We start from the raw sequence: 20,277 nt of genomic DNA, 5'->3' as shown, positions 1-20,277 counted from the left end.
AATTTTATGCACAGCCTAACATCTAAATATGCTATACTTTTTTTGGCTTCTATTCAAAGTGTTAAGTACTAACACAAAGTTGATAAAAATAAAACCATTTTTAAGAATTCTCCTCTATTTAATCAAAACAAACTAAAACAGCAAAAACAGAGCACATTTAAGAGATTGTTCTCATGTGGAAACATTAGGAGGTGGGGTTTGTTTTCTTCTTAAATGTACAGCCTTAAAAACTTTGGCAGTTAGAATCAACACATCTCCTACTAGTGATATTAAATTCTTGTCAAGAATAGGAGGAAAGCTACTGCTTAGAAGACTAGAAAGGAACCTCCATTTCCATGCACACATATAAGCCCAACAGTTGCTTTTCTTCATAAATCAATCTATTGTTGCACTTCATAATGAGAAGGCAGATTTACTGCCTTTTACCGCCTTTTCTCACCATCAGAAAGATGCCTATTTGGGTAATAGGACATTTCTCTTCTTCAAGGGTGTTTGGGATTAGGGAGGCAGGGGCAAGAACCTTTAACATCTGCTCCCTTCAAGTGAATGACACCTCCAGTTCTCACAGCCGGGATGCTGAAAAGCAAATGCCCATTAGTTGACAAAATTCTCCAACTCTGTAAATACACTGCACAGTTCTTTAAATACCCTGAAGACACAGCTCGAAAATGCACATCTGGGATCTGAAGGTTATACTGTAAAACTGTAAAATGTATCATTTTGCGTGCTAACATTGTAATCCGACTGCCATAAAATCATCACAACCCCTCCAGAACAATAGGAGTTTGGAATAAAGACCTTTGACTCTATCATCTTGAATTTTCTCTAACTCTGAAAACACATCTCAAGTACGGGGTGGCAAGACTTGAATCATCTGTGATCGCAATATTGCAGTCATCACAAAATCATTTGTAATGTAGACTTACATTCTTCTGGTTTTATTTGCTTATTTTTCCCTTAGGGAGAAATATTTAAGAATTGTGAACTTCAGACTTTAATTTAAAAACAAGAGAAAGGCACTCAACAGCGTCTCATTCCTAACCATCTGCCTTTTAAAAATACACGCACACACATATTCACCCACTCACTCTAGTTAGGCTAAACATTCTCAGCAAGTAAGTAGATCTTGATAGATCTAAACACAAGTTTCAGTAATCATAGTTCTACTTTTGGAAACTCTGCTATCTTTAACATGCATCATGATTCCCACTAGCAAATGCAATCAACCACAAATTAAAAGCAAAGAGGCACCAGCCACTACAAATAAAGAAAGTGGGGCAGGTACCAGATTCAAGAAAAACCTCTATTTTTGGAGAAAACGAAATGATGTCTTCTGTCTGAGAATATGGAGTATTGCCTGGTGAGCTAGCGTTTCTTGTTATTTTGCGCTATCTTTTGTCACTTAAGCAATGCTTTCTGACAGTTTTACAGGCTGTTATCCCAAGGACTCCAGTATTTATGGCCTTTATTCACTTGGGCTTTCTGCTCTTATCCACTGGTTACTAATCACTAAATAGATTTTTTTTTTAATGGAACTGAAATTAGCTCAAAGGATGTCCTTCAACAATGGCAGCTCAGGACAGCACCGGCTAAAGGTCTTCTCCTGGGCCTCTTCCTTGCTCTCTTCGGTTTTCTCCTCCTTACAGACAAGTTAATGAGGATTCAGACCCACACTGTTCAATTAGAGCCAAAGCACACATGACTTATGGCGTTCTCAGAGGATGGTTCGGAACTGTTTCTGAAGTGATCCTCAGAAACTCATTCAACTTCAATATCTCAAGAATGATTTAAAGACCTCAACTTGTTTTTCTAATCTTCATGAAACAAGAGCATTCCCTACTCGTACAATCATTGTTCAGGAAAAGCTCAATCCCCCAAGCCTGAACCATACCGCACCCATCCATGCGTGCATGTCTCAGACATACACATTTTATTTTAAAACTTTAGCACACTTAGTTTACCATACGGCATTCAAATTTCTTCCTCTATAGTAAAGACTGCTTATTACCTTTTTGTCCGCTACATGTAAAAGACCAAGTGCTGAAAAGCAAGTATAAAACACAGACTCTTCTTTCCACTTAATTGCATTTGACTTAAACATCTCCTAAGAGGTTGGTTTTTATCTTATAACAATACGAAATGTGTAACAAGTCAAGTCCTCTCTACTAGCTGGCTGAAAGGCAAATTAGTCTAGAAAGGGGTGTTTTCTTATAAACTAAAAATCTGAAAGAAAATTAGAAATATTGATATTATTCTCATACACTTCCTGATGAACTGCGCAAACTGAACAATTCCCAGAGTGTGGGGGGAGCAATGGGGGAGGGGAGGGAGAAGGGGGAGGGGGGAAACTAGCTGTGAAGCAAAACTAAGGCTGTGCTTACTGCTCTGGAAGAGAATTTACTAAATATGATTCTTCCTGGAATGAAAGGGAGTTATTATGATCAGCTTCTGTTTTCTCTGAAATTATGCTGGAATGAAAACATTTAGAACGGAAATGCTATTCAAAAAAAGTTTCTTACGCATTTAGATATTTCCATGTCTGGGTAAAAACAGTATGTTCTACCCCATCAGGAAAAAAGTTAATTTATGAGATTAATATTTACATGAAATTACTTTGCCCACTTATATAACACATTAACTGTTTGGACATCTAGAGACCCATATGGTAAATTCTCCTGGAATATAGTTCCAGGAAAATTTATTTCTGCCAATGAATGTGCATTCATTCTGATATTCCAAATATAAAACTATTGAACTCTCATCCTTCTCTAGTAGACCTTATTGCCCATGTATAAAATTTGCCCAACTCTGAATAAATGCTATGTTCTTCAAGTTTTGTTACTACTTAACCTGGCTTTTGTCATATATATATTGTTTTGTCACATATATTAATCTGTAAGGCAACTTCCATTCAAAAAAGCATACAGTATAACTATTAAACAAACTGAAAATTAAATACATGTATTTGTTTAAGAATTTGCATAGCAATAATTTTCTAAGAAATAAGACAGTCTCTCTGAGGTTATCAAAAAGGTATTAAGGCAACATTGTAATCTGTAATTAAGAGATAACTAATTTTTATCAAATACTCAGTAGTTCGATGACAAGAGGTGTTATTTTTCAGTAAGTTAAATTTTACACTGTTTGCTGTCATACCTAAAAATGTGTGAATGGGGAAAGAAAAACATTTATAGGTAGGGTTTTTCAAAATATGATAAACTATATAATTATGACAAAATGAAGGACTAGTATTATTCTTTTCTGAATGAAAAGACTAACTGTAGATTAGTAAGATTCTTACAAGCCTAATCCTTAGCTTCTTTAAGAAAATAAAAGGAAGTCTATAAAATTACAATCAGGAGCAGAAGAAACCTCAAAATGTAACTTCTAACTTCTTTAATATGACTGACAATTCCTGGGTAGATAAAATATATGTAAATGCTTGAAAGTTAAGAGAGAACGGTACCTTTTTTTTCCTACCTTAAATTAGTCTGAGGGAAAAAACACATGTCAAGTTTCCATTATATAATGACGTTATTAGAAAAATCATACCTCGTTTATAAACTGCTCTCATTTTCTGATTAGGTCAATACATGCTACATGCAAATTAGTGACTTAAAATCAGTAAGGTTTTCCTGAAATCTTCTAAAAAGAGAAACCTCCTGTAAAACGTCTTCTATTCATCTCCTCACACTTACCCCCTTCTTTCATTACCTTGTAGAACATCCTAGAAACTTTCTTTCCTACAGAATTGCTGCCCACAGTAAATAAACTTAACATATAGCTGGCCTTTAAAAATCAGAAATACAGCAAGCAAAGAAATCATCCTCACCTCTTTTAAAAGAAAACAGAGTAGCCCTCAGGAAAACAGAAGTGCCCCAAAGTGCTAGGAGTTGAGAGCGGTTAAGAATGATCCTCTTGAAAAGAAAGAAGTCTCCTTAGGCACCCACATGTATATTTAGATTAGAATGGCAGTTTAAATGACAGCAAACACATGGTCATGACTTCCCAACTGCTCATTCACCCAACACACACACACAGGCTAATCAGAAGCAAACATCCACCCCAAACTGTTTTAGAAACTGGCGTCTTCCATCTGATACTGCCCCGTGTGTGGTGAGCACACATTCTGCTAAAGAGATCAGATGTCAAATACTTATGTCTCCTAATTCACCCGGATCTTGAACCTCATGGGGCTTTAGAGTTCTAGAACATTTCTCTAAAGTAACTCCGACTTATCAACTTAAGTCAGTTGAGTAAACTCCCTGGTCTAGCCTGCAGTTTTATGAATCACATAGTAAAGAAATGACCATTTCAAGGTTCAAGATCTGTTTGTCTCACAAGTATTGTAACTAGAAGACCTGCCCATCCTATCAGTAATACACTCCTATTCTGCAAACAGAGCAAAGTCACTCACCGCAGAGGGTCACGTCTTCGGGCACAAATAAAGAGTAGTTGGGTTAAAGGTGGAAATGCTGACCAGGAACTTTAAGCTTCTATTCATTACTGAGGCTCCCAGAACATTTTCCAGTAAACCAGAAAAAACAAAAAACAAAAAATAGCAAACCCAGAAGGCATGGTTTGGACATGGCTAAGAACTATCCCTATAACACTGCTGTGTCATTATGTTTGTATGTATGTATGTGTTGTATATCTGCACATTAACAATAAGATGTGTTAGTAAGTGAGATGCAGAAAGCCAAGTGCAGTTACTGGCTCTGTGATAAAAGGACAGGCTCTAAAAAATGGCAAGCAATTTTAAAATAATTATGGCTTACTTTCGACATGAATTTTGTGCTTAAATCTAAATGTCAAACACTTTGAACACTCAGAGGCTATAGGGTGAAGATAAAAAGAATAGAATAATATGATGATTTGGGGTCAGGTTCTCGAAACATTAGTCCTGGTGTGAATTCTGATTCCACGACTTTCTAGCTGTGTGACCTGACCTGAGGCAGGTAACATTATCTCTCCAGGTCTTGGGTTCTCCATCTCTAAGGGGGAGGGGGCGAAGAAGTGAAATTAATACTGTACTAATTCCCACTTTAGTAGGAGAACACAGATAATGCATGTAAAATAGACCATTAAATAAATAATGTTGAAGTAGCTACTGTTATCATCGATAACAATAAATGTGAAAGTATAATGTCTGAGAAAAGTCATCAGGATTCTATTTGGCTTACTTACCCCCTCCTCCCATAACAGTATTCGCAGAAATATATTTGACACTTCAAAAAATAAGGCAACCTCCTTTAGACTGATCCAAAAAGATTTTTCCCCCTTTAAAAGTTTTTTTAAATGTTTACTTTAGAAAGAGAGACAGAGGGGCACCTGGGTGGCTCAGTCGGTTAAGCCTCCGGCTTCGGCTCAGGTCAGATCTCACGTTCGTGGGTTTGAGCCCCGCATCAGGCTCTGTGCTGACAGCTAGCTCAGAGCCTGGAGCCTGCTTCCGGTTCTGTGTCTCCTTCTCTCTTTGCCCCTCCCCCTCTCATGCTCTGTCTCTCTCTGCATCCAAAATAAATAAAACACTAAAAAAAAAAAAATTTTTTTTAAAAAACAAAAAAGAAAGAGAGAGAGAGAGAGAGACAGAGCACGAGTCAGGGAGGGGCAGAAAAAGAGGGAGACACAGAATCCGAAGCAGTCTCCAGGCTTCGAGCTGTCAGCACAGAGTCCAATGCAGGGCTCAAACTCACAAACTGTGGGATCATGACCTGAGCTGAAGTCAGAAGCTTAACTGACTGAGCCACCTAGGTGCCCCAGATTTTTCCCTCTTTAAACTTCTCTTAGAGCAGAGAGCTGATAAAATGCCTAGTTCAATGCCTGATATAATAGATTTTGTAGAAAAGACTTCTATACAAATAGACTAAGGAAAGATAAGAAGTAAAAACTGATAGTTAATCTAAGTACAAATCATTTACAGGCAAGAATTGCCTGATTAAGCAATAACTAAGAAGTCACAGAAAAAATAAAGTAGAACTCATATAGAGCATCCCACCAATTGAGACCCACAGGCATATCCTCGCACAGAAAAACATGGACCCCAAGAGTCTCAAGAAAAAGTTCTATACTAGTACCATGATATTGTTCTTGACATTTCATCTCAATTTTACAGACATAATTATTTTTGTCATATGTTAACTTGTCTTAGTAGTAAAAAGACAAAAACAGATGGATGCTGATGGCTTCATGGCACAAATATTTGTCCTGTGGGTTTTGCTACTTTTACAAAAGTATGACAAAGAAATCCAGAAGTGGCTGAAACTTCAGACTTAATTAGAACTTCTTTACGTTGTCTGACAAATTAAATTGTAAGTAGCCTTAATTATATAACATCTGTTCGTGTGGTATCATCAAAGTCAAGTTATTTCCCTTTTTTGTTTGAAAATCACCATTATTTTATGCAGTTCCTGCACTCCTAGTGAGAGGTTTTGTTATATACTGAAGTCAGCAAATTTGATATACTTGAGAAATAAGATTTCCAATGTTAATGCTACCTCAAAACTGGTTTTTTAATGTTCAACTGTACCTATCATTGAAATTTAATATAACCTAACACAATTATCATCAATAGGATGCAGGTGTTGGATAATTATATTAGTATCAACACTACAGGCAAATTAAGATTTCTTCCCATGTGATGGAGTTCTGATAAATATCAATTCGTTGGTTAACTGAATCCTGAAGATCAAAAGGCTCTGCATATGGCACTAATAAATCAAATAGAGTCATCAAATCTACAGTCTGTTTTCTTTGGCTAAAACTGCAGCTTTACTTACAGAGCCTTATCTACTCCTAAAAATTCTCTGCCAAACCAAATTTAGCTCACCAAGAGTACAGAAAATATAGCACTCCCCAGCTGCTCCCTCCTGGGGCTTTTGAAGTTCAGGGGTACTATTGTGTGGCAGTCTAGAATATCTGGTCTGCTCCTTTCTCTTGCTTTTATAGATTGCATAATCAACTAAAATTCATCTGGAAAGTAAAATGTTACCTCTAGGTTCAGACTGGAAAGCTGGAAAACACTTTTATTTATTAATGAAACCTATCAGGAATAAGGGCTCTAAATAAAAATCTCTAAATCATTAGCACCATACATACCAAAACCAATAAATTCTCACAAAACTTTTCTCTCACTCTGCTTAAATATAAATGAGAATTCCTGATGTTGGGAATTCTATTGAGGTATTTATAGTCTAAATAATCACTTTCTGATAAGCTGACCCTAACCTGGCTGTGACAGCAGTATTATTCAAAAAAAGATAAGGGGCTGGGGGGGGCTGGGTGGCCCAGCTGGTTAAGCCTCTGACTTCAGGTCAGGTCATGAGCTCACAGTTTGTGGGTGTGAGCCCCACATTAGCCTCTGTGCTGACTGCTACAGATTCCGTGTCTCCCTCTCTCTCTGCTCCTTCTCCACTCTCTCTCAAAAAATAAAATAAACATTAAAAAAAGAAAAAAAAGGGGGGGGGACTAGGAAAAGATAATATAAGCAGGGATTAAACCCAGAAAAGAATTCCATTCTCTTTCAGTTGGTTTCTCTACAGTGGCTATGCTGGTGGATAAACCATTCTGTATTATATTTCTAATGTTGAAGGAAATGTACAAATAAGTTATAGGATCATGCTGTGTTTCATTATCTCTTCATAAGCCTATTCTGTACTTAAAAAGTTTTTTACATAACTAATGTTTGAACTGTAAACAAAACACAAAATACAGTTTCTTGGCTTAATTGAAACCATCTTAAAGCAGTAAGAAATACTCCCTTTTCATGTCCGAAAGGAATTCAGAAAAGTTAATAACTGGTCCTAATAAGCTGAAACCTCAGCTAAGAATTTTTGTTCAATGTTCAAAGTTTCTCAATTATTGATATTTTGCACTGGAAAAGTTTACTGTGAGGACTGTCCTGTGTACTGAAGAATGTTTAGTGGCATCTCCGGCTTCTACCCACTAGATACCAGTACCACCCCACCTCCAATATATATGCCCAAGTCACGACAATTTTAAAAAGTCTCCAGATAGTGCTAAAAATCGGGAGGGATGTGAGGGATGGGGGACAGGCAAAATCACCTTAGATTGAGGACAACTACTCTAGGCTGGTATTTTCTTACAGTTTCCTATAAGGGCATGTGCCCTTATAATCATGTGCCTATCTAATGTGCCTACAGTTGCCGAGATAATCATGCATGACTAGAGGCATAGCATTCCATTTTAATAGGGTCCTAATTCTGAGATCACCATGAAATGATGCCTTTGGTCCTACAAAATACACTTCGAAGATCTCTCTCTGGTACTGACGCACAGATACACATTAGAGGAAACTAGAATTTTGGCCTTCTGAAATATCTGCATCCAATCTCCTGCTTTAGTGATCTGCCCCATAATTCCACTTTAGTTCTTACAGGCTACCACTGCAGGGCCTTTGATTGAAACCAAACCCCCATTTCCAGCTGGCACTGCCATTTCTGGACTCCATATCAGAACAAGTACAGATGCGTGCCATTTGGTGAACAGAGTCCAAAAGGCACCATGTGAAGACACATGCTTTACATAATGTTATCTGAAGTAAGAGTTTGCAGTTAGCATTGGTGACTGCAAGAGTGGTACTATCAGTCCGTTTACATTTAGAGAAAGCCTGTCCTGGGCCTGAAGGGACACAATGTACTGTTTAGAGAAGACTCTCCAAGGCACCGTACGTCAAAGAGTGAGGAGAAGGGTCATTCAAATCCCTCTCCAGTCAGCAGTCCCAAGGCTACCCCCTTAGAAGCCAATAAACCCAAAATCTGACAAGTCAGCCTCTGAAATGTGTGTGCTTTTCTTTTTCTTGGCTACAGCTTTGCTAAAGAAAGACCAAGGAGTTGGTCTGGCTGCTGTCATCAAGATTTGTTTGGAGGCCCAATCGCTGGAGTAATGAACCTTGTAGGAGTGAACAAAGCCTATTAATAGAAGCTTTCAGCTGCCACCGACGTCACTGGAGGTGACAGACTCCATTCCATGGATGCCCCAAGCTTCTATTCTAAAGATGTGCTGAAGTGATGCAGCCAAGGGAATATATGACCACATCAAATATTCCAGACCTCAGAGAATTCCCAGTAAGAAATGCCAACTGCCTTTTATGGTATTAGTATACTGGCTACTCTGCTCCTATGGTAACAGACATGCTATTTTCTGGATATATGTGTAAAATTCCAGACTGTCCTGAACTGAATCTGGATAGTGAATTATAGGCCAACTATTGCTGTTTTGTCCTAATACCCATTATTCTCTAACATACAAATTCTGCTTCTTAGGGTCTTCATATATTAAAACGCCTCTTAGTCCTTTTCAGCACAGATAATTCTACTACTAAACTGATAGTAAACATTTTAAACTTCACAGGCTGTGGAACTACTAGACATTGACCTTGAAGCACGAAAATAGCCACGGACAATATGTTTAAAAAAAAAAAAGCATGGCTGTGTTCCAATAAAACTTTACCTGCAAAAACCAGCAGCACACCATGTTTGGTCCAAGGGCTATAATTTGCTGATGTCTACCCTATAGATACTTAACACAGCTTCTTGCTTATAGTGGGTTAAACCAAATTTGTCTGATTTAATTTAACATATCATTTCTCCCGGTCCATTTCTGTTTATGCACACAACAATGTTTTGTTTTGTTTTGTTTTTTAAAGCAAACTTAATGACCTTCTTCACTTGCTCTGTGGTTTTTAGCTTAAGACACTCTGTCCTATGGCAACAATTTTATTCCATGAAAGAGCAATGTTCTGACCTTGTTCAAGTTTCTCAGAGCTGCTGTGAGAGTCATAACTGTGATATATTATCCTGAATTGTGAATTTTCTTGCCAATTATACTGTTGATGTGTACAATAAAATTCTCATCAATAAATTGGTCTTTACCAGAGAAACAACAGTTCTTCTAACACAGCAATATCTTGAAAAAGGCAGTTGGAAAAAGTTACAAACTTAGAATTCCAAAGCCACTGCAAATCCCTACAGGAAAGCTAACCAGAGGTCATTCATTTTAGCAAAGCAATTCATTAATTGTTTTTGAAAGTCCAAGTATTTAAAATGGGTAAGGTTTAGAAATCTGGAAGTACAAGTGCTGTAAACAGAAACACGGGACTGGCTCATGGGAGGATGGGAGAGTCACATCACAATTGCCCAAAATAACATCCAGCCATGTAAATGACACATGTGTGCTTTAACTTGAAACTGACATGTGAAAATGCAGTGTTTTAATTCTCACCTAGAAGAATCTTTCTATACTAGAATCTTAAACTAAATTGATTCTTGTGCAAACTTCAAAGCACATCAAGTGCTACTGAATGAGTCAGAAAATTTGTACTTGACTGCCTCTTTTGAATACTTATTCTAATAAACAACAAACTCAACAGTCAGCTAAAAAGAAAAATCAGGGGCCTCTTGGTGGTGCAGTTGGTAAGCATCTTACTTTTGATCTCTGTTCAAGTCATGTTCTATGCTTAGGTCATGATCTTATACTTACTGAGTTCAAGCCCCACATCTGGCTCTGTGCGGACAGTGTGGAGCCTGTTTGGGAGTCTGTGTCTCCTCTCTGTCCTTCCCCTGCTTTTGCTCACACACTCTCTATCTCTAAATAAATAAACTTTGACAAAGAGGTAAGAGAATTTTATTAATTTTTTTAATGTTTATTTATTTATTTTGAGAGACAGCAAGCACAGGAGGGACAGAGAGAGAGATAGAAAGACAGAATCCTAAGCAGGCTCTGCATGGTCAGCATGGTGCCAGATGCAGGGCTCCAATTCAGGAACTGCAAGATCATGACTTGAGCCGAAATCAAGAGTCAGATGCTTAATGGACTGAGCCACCCGGGCACTCTGAGAATTTTATTTTTTAGAGAAATTTGTCCCCCCACCCCAAACCATCTCCCACTAAAGGGCAATGGTAATAAAATAATTGTCAAAAATAATTTGCAAATTTTAAAAATGTTCATCTTTTTTATAGAGTTGCATAACTATACAAGCATTCTCCCCACCAGTAGTAAAAATGTAGGTCAAGGCATTTAGTTTACTTTTTTCTTTGTACTGAGGATATGTAAATAATTGACCCAACAGAACATTCTACTAGAGAGAAAAATAACCCATCTCCCTTAACATCTATCAAAATTCTCCAAATTTTCTTAAGATGCTCAGAGTTAAAAAGAAATAGAAAAATTACACCAATAGGATGGCAACATTTTAACAATAATTCATTATGTGAACTAGTAGCATTATTCACAACAGCCAAAAGGTTAAGGCAATCCAAATCTCCACTAACTGATGAACAGATAAACAAATTACGGTATATTCATTTCAGGGAACATTATTCACCTATAAAAAAAGAATGATTTTCTGCTACATGCTACGCAACAGATGAGCCTTGAAAATACCACACTAAGTGACAGAAGCTAATGACAATAGACTGTGTATAATAGATCATTGAGAGAGATTATCCCAAACAGGCAAACCTATTGAGACAGAAAGTAGATGAATGGATAGCCAGGGCCGGGGAACAACAGAGAACTGGGAGATAGAGGATGGCTAAAAAGTATGGAGGGTTTTTTTGGTGGGGGTGGGGCAATGAAATGTTCAACACTTGGTTGTGGCAATGGTTGCACAGCTCTGTAAATACACTAAAAACCACTGAACTGAACACTTCACATGGAGAATTAGAGGTTCTATGAGTTCCATCTCAGTAAAGTTGCTTTTAGAAAACTAAACCAAACATACAGCAATTGCTCACTCAATTGTTTTCCCTTTTCGTACTCTGTATGGTATGGCAATTTGATTCAAACCCTGTGTTTTGAAAGATTAATGTAATTAAATTATGTATACATTGGGGATATTTAGCCCATCAGATTATTATGGAAGCTCCTAAAATGGAAATTGTTATGAGAATCAATCAGGAGAATTTAATGGCAAGTTTGGCAGTAACCTTTCCAACAAATGAGATAAAATATGAAACATTAGCCAAGGAAAACAGTAACAGACTTATAGTGTTACATTAAGAAAAATATAAATGAGAAAAATATGTCAAGATATTTGGAGGTAAAAGATGGCAAGTTTAAGTAAAGAGCTAAAACTTAGGGTATTAATTTTTCTCCAAGTTTGTAAATACAACTTTGAAAACACAACTTAAAACCTTGTTACACGGACTAACATTTACTTACTGGAAAAACAAAAACAAACAAACAAACAAACGAACTTAGCATTAAGGTGAAATGAAAATGGAGATATAATTATACAAAGATCAAAGTATTGATCCCCAAATAATCATAAATCAATTCCTTCGTGTAAAGCCCATCTGTAAATTTTGTACATACAAAAATCGTCTTTTACTGACTTGTTCTTACATGCCTACCACATGTCTGGAAAAGTGTTAGCCCCCTGGGGAAACAGTGTTGAACTATGATTCCTGACACAGAAGCTTTACAGTCTAACTTTTGGCTTAGCATTTAACTGCCTTTTGCTTCAAAAGTTCGCATGTTTCATGTTTCAAGAACCTTAGCAAATTGGCTGCCACTATTCAAACATTTAAAATCAAGGCTTGACGTAGGAATTTACAGTCAGAGAAATAATTTCCTTCCTATGATAGGGGGACAAATTAGGTATTGCCTAGGTTAAATCGAAGTGTAACCTGCATGCAATGACATGCACAAATCTTGGTGTACAGCTCAATTACATTTTATATATGTGGACACTCACGTTACTACCACCGGATCGAGATACAAGAGTTTTCCCTGATGACAACTTTGGACAATGGTTTGCTAAGTGTTGATAATGGATTGCTTGGTTGGTCCTAGCAACTCCCCTAGGGAACTGTGTAGAAGATTTTGTAAAAGGCAAAGCAGTTGGTACTAATTGGTCCATCATTTTGTAGAAACAAAATCATATCTAGATGACTGATTGTCCCTGCATAGAAAATACTCAATAATTTCTAGAAAAGGGGAAAACTGTGAGATAAAGAAGAAAATGAAACCGAATAGGTTTCTACAGATAGGACAAACATAAGTGACAACTGAGAGACTTTACGTGATAGGAGAAGCATTGATTCTGCCCCCCTTTATTTTGCAGGAAAGGGGGGACGGTCTGAGGGTACTGTCACTGGGAAAGCATGGGACCAAAGACATCAAGCCAGCTCAGGAGCAGCATAATGTGAGCCTCTGAGAGTCAAAGAGAACTTCACAACACATGGAATGATTGTCCCATCCTATCTACCCATCCATCTATTTATCATTTTTTCAAGAAAATATTCCAGCTTATGAAAAGGAGCCACGTTTATCTGTCCCCTGACCCATTCTCCACATCTACCTCTTTTAGATTTACTCATATGTTGCTGCATAGAAGCATTATTTCTGTGAGCTATCCCACACAAATTTTTCCTAAAACAAGGTAGCGCAAAACTGTAAATTATTTATCCCTATCAGATGTCATTCTCTAAGGCTGAAGTTAATCAAAGAAGCACAAGTATGTATAGATGTCCAGTGAAGAAATTATACAAGTTTGGGAAAATTAAGATTTTAGTATATTTTATTATACTATTCTATTATGCTATTTATAACATATACTTAGGATATAATTATATATTATGGATATTATATACAATATATAATAGGTAATTATATAAATATATAAATATGGTATACTACATACAATAGTATGTAATAATATAACTATATGATACAATGTATTATACTATATCTGTTCTACAGCCCAGGTGCTACAAAAGTTTAAAGACAGACAACAACTAAAGAAAAAGACAAAACAATACAGAATTCACTAGGTGGCCTAAGGAGGGGCATGTCAAGGGTGGCCTGCCACAACACTCAGCTGGCCCTGTAGGTGAGAGGGAACTTCCCAGAATAAATATGTCAGCTGCTCACCCTAGGCCTCTTCTAAGCTGCTTTATCCTGCTCCAGCACCCTGAGTTTCCAAAAAGCCAAATCCTATTGATCAGAACACTGAGAGACTTCCAAGAACACTATTCCAGAAAAACCCAAACATAATTATTAAGTCTCTTCCCATTCTCACTTTCTTAAACCACCGCTGGTGGTTCCCAGACCATCCAGGTCCAGAGATTGCCTTCTAAGAGCTATATTTCTGTCCTATCAGCATTTTTTTAAATGTTTATTTATTTTTGAGAGACAGAGAGACAGGGCACGAGCAAGGGAGGGGCAGAGAGAAAGGGAGGCACAGAATGCAGAGCAGGCTCCAGGCTCATGGCTATCAGCACAGAGCCGACGCGGGGCTCGAACTCATGAACTGTGAGATCATGACCTGCGCCGAAGTTGGATGCTGCCCAGGTGCCCCATCTGTCAGCATCTTTAAATGGTGGCACCAAACACAAAACCCAGATGTATCTGATGGGGGCAGAAGGGAAGAGAGCTATAATTCCCATGTATGACCTACAGTTTTTCTATTAATATAGTCTCAGATTAAACTAGCTCATAGAATACTGATGATCCACTAAAATCTCCCAAGATTTTTTCCCCCATAACACTGTCCCTAAGGCCTATCTCCCTTATCTTTTACTGATCAAAACAATTACTTGATTTTAAAAGAAGGAAGTTATATTTCTCTTTGTTAAATTTCACTTTCCTGGGTTTTAGTCCAATTTTCTACTTAGTAAGAACATTTTAATCATAATTCTGGGATGATAAGAAATACACTATCCCTCCCATCTTTGGGTCACTAGTGAGTATGACTTCTATCTTTATGAAACTCACTATAGAAATAACAAATAGGACAGGAAAAATGCAAAAAGCTCCGTAAGCGATCTCTTTACAGGCAGACATGGTCTCTAAATACACCTGTTCAGGCCACACAAAGCCACCTCCCTGAAGGTGGCTCAGTTTTCGTATCTATCTCCTCCATCTCTCCTCCTGTATCATTAAAAGACTGATGAGTCACTCTATTCTCTAGTCAACCTTATAATAAGAAAATTAGATTACTTGGGTATAAAAACCCGTTAGAACCCAGGGATAGCCACAGTCCTTTTCACACACTCCTTAGCCGAGTATTTCAAATTCAACTCTGGAGTTTCATTAGGCAACAGTGTGGGATTTACCAATCTGCAGTGTCAGGAATCGAAGGGCGTGTGAGGACCACTCACAGGAGACTGCTCACTTCATCACTTCGTGTCCGCTGTCACCTTTCCAGAGCTAAATGCTCCTATTACTCATTGTATCAATGTCCTTAATGGTAGTGTTACATTGTCTTCAGTGGACCTGCTATAAAGATTTCCCTTCAATTTCAAAATTATTCAATGATATAATTAAACAGAGGTCTGAATGTTTTACACTTCTTGCTGTAAGAAGGCCAGTGACTGAAGGTAGTAGATATACACAGTGGCTCCTTTTTTATCCCAACAGCTATGCCTGACATAACTACTTTGAATGGCCTGGCAAAAGTAATGCCAATTAATTGAAAGAGAAAAAAAAAATCAATATTGGTCCCATCTAATAGTTACTCATGCTTTTTTCTTTTTTAAGTACCAATCACGTAACAGGAGCAGGTAAATATACTTTAGGATCACAGAAAATTAGACTAACAAGGACAAGTGAAAACCCTGACTTGAGATGTTCTTATCACTGACATTATCGATTTTAAGCCAATTATAATAAATTGGTTCTGGTTATTTGACGCTTTACTTGAAAGGATTTCATCACTGATTAATAAGACTTATTATTCCCACAAAGCTTCACATCTGAACAAGATTTAGAGTCATTTTAATTGTCCTTTACAACAACTCTATCAAATTCATTCAGTGCCACCATCCTTCTTCCCAGATGGGGAAAATGACTCATACGTAGCTTGTAGAATTCCCCTAACTCCTCCACAAGCCGCTGGCTGGATTCCCACATGGGCTTATAGTTGCTGGCTGAGAGACCAAACAGAGGATCTGCCCTCCACCCAAAGGGAGAGGGGGCAGGGTTGATTCTTCCAGAACCAGAAGGAAGGTTTTAGGTATGTGCCATCTGTGGAGGCAGAGAAGCTCTTCCCAACCTGAACGCAAAATAAAACACTAGCTGTGCAGCGGCAGAGGGTGGTGAGCAGTTCTGACTACGGCCTTCCTACCTCCCACTGACCGTGAGCCAATTAATTGGTGACCTGGCCCTGAGTCCAAGGCTCCTACAAAGGTTGACTTGTGGGTGGGGGAGGTCAGAGAGGATGGGTAAGGAGGGAAATGAATGGGGATAATTTAACTCAATACCTCTCACAGGAAAACTGGTCATGCCAGCTCTGTGTCTAGGAGTCGAACCCGACAACCTGGAGGGAAGAACCGCGCTACTCAGAGTAGGAAACCAGTCGTAACCTTCTTCCGCCACTATAGCTATCGCCTTGGCGGGGCTCATCTTTATTCACAATGTGTCCAGCAGTGGCTGTAACATAGAGCTGTAACCAACATGGAAAGTATTTTTAATTTCTTCCTCAGAAAAGACAAGAAAGTAAGAAATAGAGTGATAGAAAATACAGGACAGAATTTGGAAAATAAGGGTTCTAGAAAAAAACAAAGTACTGGTCTATTTCAATTTTTTTTTTTTTTAATGAGCCTAAAGTAGCTGTGTCCTGAAGGGTTCTTGAGGGGAGGCACAGGGGAAGGAGTCCGTCTAAGGTGACCCACGTGAGAGAAGGGCAGATGAAAGAAAAGTCCCACAAGAGTAATGAAAAGCCATCATCTTCCCCAAATTCACTGGTCACCACCTGTGAAGCTAATAGTTGGAGGAACCAACCCATGGGGTCTCCCAAAGCAACAGATGGATCCGATGAATTAGTCAGTGCCCTTCCCAGGATGCTGGGCATAAAGCACTTCGGAGGGAAGGTGGGGAAGCACCGCATCCTGCCGAAACAAGCCTGACATCTGCTTAATCTTCTCCCTCGGACTCCAGCTCCATACTGGAGATTTCAAATGGATAACAACTTGAAAGCTCCATGTGGACTTCTCTTTCATTATTATTATTTCGAATGCTAAATGTTATCTACTTACAGATCTTACCTTGGCTCCGTGCCCTGGCAGAAGGCAAGATTTTTCCGCTAATAAGGGCCTGGAGGCTTTACAAGACCACGGGAGTTTTCAAAAAATATTCCTACATATTCATAATAGTCTAATTAATAGATCTGATGCCAGATGTAAAGTGGCATTTTATGGGTTGCTTTAAAAGGTACTAATGGAGTAACTTTCAAAGCTACTTTAAAACATGCAGCTATGAATCTAATACAAAACCATGTTGCCTTTTGATCTTGGATATGTGTTCGCTATTCTGTAAGGAGCAAATCAGAAAAGAGTTGGCATCTTTCTCCCCAGGAGAGATATTTGGCATTCAGGAAAGAAATTAAGGTTAAACACCTTTTAACGGCCCTTTCTGTAACAATTAAAAGTTTTCCTCTGACTTACTGACACGGTTCACAACCACACACAATGAAAGCAAAATAAATCTGTCCTATGTTGTACATTACGCGCCCTTAGGTGGATTAAAATATGCCAGCCAGGTCTGCATGGTTATAAAATTTAGGCGGTTAAAAGGCCATGGAAAGTTGTGACACTGAGGAGCAGCAGGTGAACAAGGTGAAGGAAAACCAACGGTACCTATACTTAAGGGACTTGTGACCCTGTGGTCAGGACAGACACTGGCTTGTTGTGAGAGTGCAGAGTCCTCACCTTCAAAATTCACAATCTTCATCAGAAGCCAGGATGAATCATACTGGGCAAAAGTCAGCCAACACATACAAACACAAAGCAATTTCGCATCAAAGCAGAAAAAAAAAAATCTATCAACAAGGAGAATGAAATGCTCCGTGTAAACTGTGTTTCTCATTTGTTTTTAAAGAAAAAGTCATTTCTTCATATCTTTTGAACTACATTTTAAAATTTGGGAAATCCTTTACCCATATAATCTTAACATCAGTGATGTGGGCATTACTAGGATCCTCGTATTATTAAAAAGGTGGGTGGAAATAGAAATATTGAGATTCTACTGGTATTTACAGATGATCAACTACGTGCCAGGTACCATTCGCTACTGATTTGATTCGCATAACAATTTGGGAATATGTTATTCACATTTCAGAGATTATGAAATTGAGGCTCAAAATGCTTAAGTATTTTGCCCTAGATCACAAAGGTAGTACAACTGTCAGACCTGAAGCTCTCAAGACTCTTCCTCGGACACTTGTTTTCCTTGGTTTATAAAAATATAAGGTCTGTGTTCCTCACCAAAATATGAACAACCTGATTTCCTGGGCTACACTATGATTACAGGCAAATTCCTGTGTCCCAGGGACATTTACATAAGCGTACTAATGCCGGTAGGCATGGCTGCTGTCAAACCTATAAACTCATCTGGAAAATGCTGCATCCAGGGTGAGATATGAGTAAGACTGTCATTCATAAAATGGAATAATGGGCGGAAAGAAGAGGTAAGAGATCGCTGTTCTGGAGGAAGGCTCATTCTAACTCCATGATCATGAAGAACAAGCACCAGAATCATGGGTGAGGAGCAGTCAAGATTTTTGGCTGGTGAACATCTGTCAGGTGGAAGATTCTAGAACTAGTAAAAAGAAAAAATACACACACTCCTTAAATATTTTAAGTTAAAAATACGCATTAATTGGGGCACCTGGGTGGCTCAGTCAGTTAAGCATCCGACTTTGGCTTAGGTCATGATCTCACGGTTTATGGGTTTGAGCCTCACGTTGTGCTCTGGGCTGACAGCTCAGAGCCTGGAGCCTGCTTCAGATTCTGTGTGTGTGTGTCTCTCTCTCTCTCTGCCCCTCCCCTCTCTAAAATAAACAAACTTTTTTTTTTTAATTTAAAAATTTTTCTAAAAAAAATACACCTTAACTCCTCTTTTGAGGTCGGATAAGGAGTTTTCTTTGGCTGGAGTCTGAAAAGTCTCATATAAACTACGCTCAAGGCATCACCTATGATCACCATCCACATAAGCATAAGTCAGAGACTGCTAACATGCAGAGAAGGCATATTATATTCTTATTATTTTTTCTCATGGTGTTTTACACCTATCTGAAGAGCAAATTTTCTTAAGGGACTCCCCCTCTCTAGATTTCAACTCAGTTTCCAAAGAAACAATTGCTTTTCATGTATATTACTGGTTGGTAGAACATTTACGTAATGAATGTAATTACAAGTTGAACTGACACACCTGTTTAGGAACAACTGCACTGGCTATTTGGTGAGTATACCACTCAACCTGTGGGAGCCAATGTCCACAGGATCAAAAAGCATCCGCTAGCGACGGGCGCAAGGAGCATGTTTCACAGGGGAATGACAAGCATCCTTACCAGGGCAGGCCCTTTGGGCTGCAGCCAGTGCAGGGTCCCATCAGGGCTGGCAGGAGGGCAGCTGCTGAGGACACACCAGCATGCACATTCCAGAGGATCCCCAGCACTGAAGGCAGGAGGAAGTCCATCCCCTTGTAAGGTTTATGATACCTGAATAGGGTTTCAAGGCACCTGCGCTGGGGCCATGACTTTCCTCACTATAAGGTGGTTGTGATAACCTTTCCCTTTCCAAAATAATGACTGCTGTCTTTAATTAATTTTTTTCTCTTAATAAACCCACCCTCCCACTGTGACAAATTACACGTGGTTATTAATTTTAGTGTTATAGTGTAATCATGTCTCTTAGAAATGCTGAGTCTCCAATGAGTATGATTAAATATATATTTGAGAACTAAGATGCTAATTCCTTTTTTTTATGTGTGCAATCATTTGATTTATAAAAAGATGCAAAAAAATTCAAAATGATACAAAATATCAATTTCAAAACAATATAGAAAATGAGTGTATTTAACCATACTCAGCTCATAACAGAGCAAATGGGTAAGGAGAATAATTCATGCTACGGTGTATTACTCTATGAACTGGCAACAGATAAAGTTGGCAAAGGCAGGCACAGGACCTCTATCTTTAGAGTGTTAGAACCGAGGGGCTCCATAGTCATCTGGCATCTGCTCTATGTTGTACCTATGGTTAGAAATGTACATGATAGGAACTCCAGGGATCTTCCGGATCCTTCGTTTAAGGTCCCGGTCAACTGTGGCCACAATGTAACACTTGTGCTGAGTCACTCTCTGTACTAAGCAGTCATCTGCATAGGTTCCTTTGTGTGTGCATGGTAATCGTTCAAATCTTGGATCCTTGGCAATCCTTAGAGCCACTCGATACTTTTGCCCCAGTTTCTCAATTTCAGCCATTACACAGTCAGTTATACAAGGGATACACTTGGCATACAGACAGTCCATCATTGA

At 38.4% G+C, this 20,277-nt stretch overlaps 2 protein-coding genes across 5 annotated transcripts in view; both read right to left on the bottom strand.

Moving 5' to 3' along the window:
* The window catches only part of MLLT3 (MLLT3 super elongation complex subunit), a 281,314-nt gene that overhangs the window by 32,238 nt on the left and 228,799 nt on the right, over positions 1 to 20,277 (bottom strand). The window lies entirely within an intron of this gene.
* Positions 19,784 to 20,277, bottom strand: part of LOC115276483 (rRNA-processing protein FCF1 homolog) — a 1,057-nt gene continuing 563 nt past the window's right edge. Inside the window, exon 2 of the mRNA XM_029920520.1 lies at positions 19,784 to 20,100. Coding sequence (XP_029776380.1) covers positions 19,945 to 20,100 — 156 coding nt within the window. The 3' untranslated portion in view covers positions 19,784 to 19,944. The remainder of the gene's footprint in view (positions 20,101 to 20,277) is intronic.

The sequence above is a fragment of the Suricata suricatta genome, chromosome 13, assembly GCF_006229205.1.
Source record: "Suricata suricatta isolate VVHF042 chromosome 13, meerkat_22Aug2017_6uvM2_HiC, whole genome shotgun sequence".
Lineage (NCBI taxonomy): Eukaryota > Metazoa > Chordata > Mammalia > Carnivora > Herpestidae > Suricata > Suricata suricatta.
This window is presented reverse-complemented; position numbering and strand designations above follow the sequence as displayed.